We start from the raw sequence: 5,961 nt of genomic DNA on the forward strand, positions 1-5,961 counted from the left end.
TGTGCAGCAAGCTAGTGAATCTTCAAATGGTTCCAGGTAAGTCTGTCCCAATATATGTATACTGTCCTGTGTGGAGCCCCCTCTAGTGCCCCCACTCACCGGAGCGCCCAACCCCTGCAGGGGTAATGGGCATGTAGATGTAAATCCGATGATCAAAGCGGTCGGTGTCCCCTTCACCACCTGCTTTCCACTTGTGTCACCAGATCGCTTTCAAAAGGCATCCACCCGGACAAAATACCATGTGCAGGGAGAAGAGAAGAGCCTCATAGTGTGATTCCAAATATGACTTTATTAAGCTCAAGCTTACAACAAACGAAAAAAACGAAAAAACTAAAACCTAAAATCAAACAGCACTCTGCCGGCTGGCTCCATGTCAGAACCCGCAGACAGTGCAGTGTTAGCGGCGTGCGTTCCACAGCCGACTGCAGTGAAAGACACAAACAGAAGGAAAAAGGGACGTATGCATACCAAGAGGCCACGCCTTACGCGTTTCGTCATCAAGACGTCATCTGAGGTGCGCCTTGATGATGAAACACGTAAGGCGTGGCCTCTTTGTACGCATACGTCCTTTTTTCCTTCTGTTTGTGTCTTTCACTTCTGGATTCAGCAGTCGGCTGTGGAACGCACGCCGCTAACACTGCACTGTCTGCGGCTTTTGATGTGGAGCCAGCCGGCAGAGTGCTGTTTGATTTTAGCTTTTCATTTTTTCGTTTTTTTTGTTTGTTGTAAGCTTGAGCTTAATAAAGTCATATTTGGAATCACACTATGAGGCTCTTCTCTTCTCCCTGCACATGGTATTTTGTCCGGGTGGATGCCTTTTGAAAGCGATCTGGTGACACAAGTGGAAAGCAGGTGGTGAAGGGGACACCGACCGCTTGGATCATCGGATTTACATCTACATGCCCATTACCCCTGCATGGGTTGGGCGCTCCGGTGAGTGGGGGCACTAGAGGGGGCTCCACGCAGGACAGTATACATATATTGGGACGGACTTACCTGGAACCATTTGAAGATGCACTAGCTTGCTGCACAAGAACTTTTTATGTACACTGAACAATATATTTAATATACACGGCATGTTTTGGCATTTTTTGGAATTTTTTGGATGCTTGGACTTTTTCATTTTTTCATTTTTTCATGTTTTTCATTATTTTCTTTGAACACTAATATTTTTATGCACACCATATGTTAGTAGTCCTCTTTTTGATTTTATTTTTCATCTAACACCATTCAGCTTCACTAGTATATACACCATTTTGTAGTGGGCAACACTGTGTTTGTCCTCTCTCTAGGGTATAATTCACTTATACCCTTCATTGAATATTTTCTTTGGATCTTGTAAAAAAAATTTTTATACACCTGACTGATCATTCACTTATATTATTGCTTGGAGTTTTATTTATTATTTCATGCATTATTTTATATAATATTTCACCTTGGGCAGATTGCACATTTTGTGACAATTTTTAGCACGTATATTTATTTACAAATACTATATTACACTGTGTTGCACTTTTCACTCACCCAGAATTGTGGTGTAATGTTTCCCTTGTGTTAGGAGTCTGTTTATAGTTTATTTATTATTTTTTACCAGTGAACAGCGCCAATCCCCTATTTTTTCAGATTTTATAGCAATTGGATCGCACCTAGATGCTTTCTTTATCTGGGGGGCTGCAGTTCGGTCACAAGCCCGTCCTAAGCGCGGAATACCACTATATATATTAGACAAATACTGAAATGTAACTTTTGGGTGGCCTGACCCTTTAAGAACTATACTATACAGTTGATATATACATTTTTCAGACTATTTTACTAGTTCTTATCTTGATACCCATGGGGAGATAATTAAAACATTGATGCCAAATTTCAGTAAAACAAAAATTTAAATTTATTTCAAGTGAATATAATCAGACAAGATACAAAATGATTGTCATATATACATGTGATTCAATTCCAATGCCTTTGGACTGTATGTCATGTTTGGTGCCACCTCCGCTGGGCCACATGCCAAGTTGAGTGCCAACAAGTGTTAATTTTGGCAGCAAATTTCAGTTTAGTTTTAATCTTAGTCTTTTGACTAAAAGGCCATTTCAGTTTTAGTCGTATTTTAGCCATCTGAATTGTTTTAGTCAACTAAAATAGTGTTATTTTAGTCGACTAAATTACCACTGGTGCCAATGTCATCAGGTAAGCATTCAAGTGCAGCTAGTCCTTGGGACAAAAGTGAACGGCCCAAAACCAGCCTTATCTCAGCATCTGGCCAATCAGTAACCATTGGGTCCACACTCTGGGTACACCCCAACCTGAGATAAATGTCGCCCATATGCACCACCCTGAGATAAATGCTGCCCGTAAGCACCACCCTGAGATAAATGCTGGCCGTAAGCACCACCCTGAGATAAATGCTGCCCGTAAGCACCATCCTGAGATAAATGCTGCCCGTAAGCACCACCTTGAGATAAATGCTGACCGTAAGCACCACCCTGAGATAAATGCTGCCCGTAAGCACCACCCTGAGATAAATGCTGCCCGTAAGCACCACCCTGAGATAAATGCTGCCTGTAAGCACCACCCTGAGATAAATGCTGCCCGTAAGCACCACCTTGAGATAATTGCTGCCCATACATGTTTTGAGGTGACATGTAGCTCCCGTGTGGGGGATACATGGGGACGTCAAAGATTGTTGTATTGGGAGGGAAATCTGACAGGGAATTCCTGGCTTCAGAGGGTCTAGGCTGGGGAGACATTTGAGGTATCACATTGGGAGGGTAGACATCCCTCTGCACCGCACAGGTGGATCTTGAGTATGGGGAAGGCATGTAATTACGTAGAGAGAGTGCGAAGTTGGGATAAAGCTGCAGAGGGTGTATGCTAGGAGGGGCCACCACATTAGGGGCCACGCATTTTGTGTATGATGTTGGAAGGTTCCATAAGATCTCTGGGAAAGTTGAGGCGGGATGTACACTAGGGGGTTGAGTTGGTACTGAGGACTGAGCCTCTGCTTCTGCTCTGACCGCAGTATTTTCTATTGGAGGATGAGGGTTGTGAAAAGCGGAAGGTCTGTAGGGCTTTCCATTCAGGATATAAGGAGCCAGGTCATGAGGGTAGGCTTCCTGGCGGGTGACCGCCGTGTTTTGCAGCTTTGTGGCTTCGGCGGGAATCCGGCTCACATTCACCGTCCAGTAGTTGCCTTTAGCCGTCGGCTTCAATGGATCTTTCAGGATCTGCAAAAGAGGGAGAAGATGTTAGAGGTGTAAACCAGCACAGCAGATTCACACAATTCTTTTACAGGTCAGAGTAACAAAACCCTGTGACCTATTTATAATGAGCAGAAAAGTCATTTCTCAGAATCTGCACCTATTTTTGAAAATGTTTTTTTTTTACTTGGCTGCAGTATGTAGAGAGCCTTAGGAGCCCATCACTGCCATCACATCCTAGGAGCAACAAGTCCTTACCTTTCTGAAGCAATCATTGGAGGAGAGGTTATGTCGAATAGAGTCCCTCCAGCCCTGATAATCCCCCTTGAAGAAAGGGAAGAGGATGCTGATCTCATGGAGAATCTGCCAATTAAAAAAAGTATAGTATTAAGTGAATGAACATGACCGTAAACCAAGATACATAATACATCTTACATTATATAAGTATAACCAGGAGACCTGTACTGAGATACTTAGGAGGACATCACTGTAGACCTCCTGTCCATTTGTGGTATAAGGCTTCCTAAATTAAGCATGTAGAAAGTGATGTCAGGGTATAGACAGAACACTTTGTGCATGCTTGTATTGAATTGGTGAGGCAGCTAGCACTTTCTGAAGTCTGGTGTTGGGAGCCAAATGTATGTATGTATGGGAGAAAGGGACATCAATGTCCTGGGGGGATTTTTGGGTTACCATTGAGATCCCAGCACAAAACTTGGAAGGAAAAGATGACCTGAAGGCAAAACTTTTTTTTGGACATTGTGGATGGAGTGGAGGTTTTTTAATTTTTTTGTGTCCCCATTGAGGAAATTAATCTCTTCCCTTTCCTTCAAGTAAGATGAAACCTCCCCAAAGGGAGGCAAATCCCAAGTTAAACATTTGCCACAGGAACAATTGTCTTCATTGAAAGGCTTCCCCTGTTTTGTTTACAGCCCAATATTTTGGCTTTTCCAATCACTTTCATACTTTGGGGGGTCTCAGGGTAAATCTCCCCAGCTGGGACACAGACAGCAATAAAGACTAAAAAAAAATGCAAAAGCACCCCTCTCTGTAAAATCATTCACTATTACAAAACGTATTTCCACAAAGCACGGGCTAAGCCCAATAAGAGCAATAATAATGAAGGCCTTAGCTGCACTATCCTTACATATATTATTCACATATGTTCAATTTATTATATCAATTGTATCAGATGTATTCTCAAAACACAATATGAAAAAAGCAAAAAAAAGGAAGAAAAAATAAAGTAAAAATATTAAAAAAACACAAATTTGAAAAAAAGCACACACAAATGAAATTACATAAAACAAAAAATGCAAACAATAAAAATTTAAATAAAAAATCCTTTTTTTCTGAACGTTTATGTGATTCTATTTTTTTCTTAATATTTTCTTTTCGTATTTTGTAAAAAAAAGTTGGTATAATTGAACAGCTGTGAATGATATACATAAGGGCAGCATAAGGCTTATTGCTCCATACAAAAACAACAAAAATCTGACCCACTTCATCAAAAAAAAAGAAAAAAAAAGTTTTGGCTTTAGATCATTTTTTTTATTTAAAAAACTTTGAGGAGGAAAATAAAACATTTTTTTTTCCGTAATTCAGCCTGTAGTCATAAGAGTTTTATATGCTGCAAATATAACAGGCAGCCAGGGGCCTAAATTAAAAATAAAAATATAACTAAACAATAAAACATTGACAATTCACCCAACTTCTTGAACTTCTAATTTTGATAAATATTGGTATAATTTTTTCAGCCTTCATAGGCCTAACAGAAACAAATAATTTTGCGCTGAAAATAAAGAATATCCCTCTGACAAATCCTTTATCTGAGCTAGTCTCAGTGTCACCCCCTCCCTCTGCCCTTAGCTGCCCTAAAGCCCCAGGAAGCCCCATAATGGAAGGTTGGTTACCTGGGACAATTTGAGCTTCTTCTTGGGGGAAGTCTGGATGACCAGGGCGATCATGGCCAAGTAGGAGTAGGGTGGTTTGGCATAGCGTTGATAATTCTTCTTCTTGCTCTTTTTGCTCTTCTTACTCTTCTTGCTGAGCTGATCAGTGGTTTCTGGCTTTTTGGGGCCTCCGTTGGCCTCCCCAGGACAGCTCTCTACTTCGGCCAGGATCCTGTCTATGCTGTGTGGCTCAGGGACTTGGTTGTAGAGGGGGTCCGAGGAATGTTGTGGGCAATCCATGGCTTGTCAGGTGTGTTGTGTGTATGGGGGCAGCCAGGTATACATAGTGCTGGGATCCCCACCCTGGGCTTTATAATGTAAATGCACCTGTAATCATAAGAGGCGACACCTCCCTTACTGCAGAGGGCCCCTCACCATCCATTTGAATAAGTTTCTAGGAAGTTTCAGGGTTGAGATGTTGGGGGGCATTGTTTTGTATATGTTGTGTTGACTATAAGCTGATGGAGCATATATCGTATGCTTATGAGGTCAATATTACGTTCATATACTAAGATTCTCTTGTATATACAATTTTTATTTTTACCTGTGGATATAGATTTATTTTTATATACTTTTATGTCACATGTATAATTTAGATTTTTTTACTAATTCAAAAATATATTTATTTTATCTTTTAATTTTCCTACATTTTGCATAAAATTTTAGACACGTTTACCAATCTCAGAATGGCTTTTGTTAGGGTACATCAGGCATAAATAGCTTAATACTGCTTGTTATCCATCAGAACCACTCAAAGTGTCCAAACTTGAATTTGATGGTTTTATTATTCGAAATATTCTTACAACGTTTGG

At 40.7% G+C, this 5,961-nt stretch overlaps 1 protein-coding gene across 1 annotated transcript; it reads right to left on the bottom strand.

Annotated features, from left to right (window-relative positions):
* Positions 1-330: 330 nt before the first annotated feature.
* On the bottom strand, positions 331-5,389 carry LOC141146108 (forkhead activin signal transducer 3-like). Its single transcript, XM_073632862.1, has 4 exons — positions 5,111-5,389; positions 3,456-3,560; positions 2,603-3,224; positions 331-422 (listed from the first exon to the last, which is right to left on the bottom strand). The coding sequence occupies exons 1-4, from the start codon at positions 5,387-5,389 to the stop codon at positions 331-333; spliced, it is 1,098 nt and encodes a 365-aa protein (XP_073488963.1).
* Positions 5,390-5,961: the final 572 nt, after the last annotated feature.

This window comes from Aquarana catesbeiana, linkage group LG05, assembly GCF_042186555.1.
Source record: "Aquarana catesbeiana isolate 2022-GZ linkage group LG05, ASM4218655v1, whole genome shotgun sequence".
NCBI lineage: Eukaryota > Metazoa > Chordata > Amphibia > Anura > Ranidae > Aquarana > Aquarana catesbeiana.

Coding starts and splice junctions, on each gene's coding strand:
- LOC141146108 (XM_073632862.1), bottom strand. CDS start 5,389: ATGGATTGCCCACAACATTCCTCGGACCCCCTCTACAACCAAGTCCCT. Junction 3,225..3,455: donor CCAATGATTGCTTCAGAAAG/GTAAGGACTTGT, acceptor CCTCTTTTGCAG/ATCCTGAAAGATCCATTGAA. Junction 423..2,602: donor TGGGCAGCAATTATCTCAAG/GTGGTGCTTACG, acceptor CTTTCACTGCAG/TCGGCTGTGGAACGCACGCC.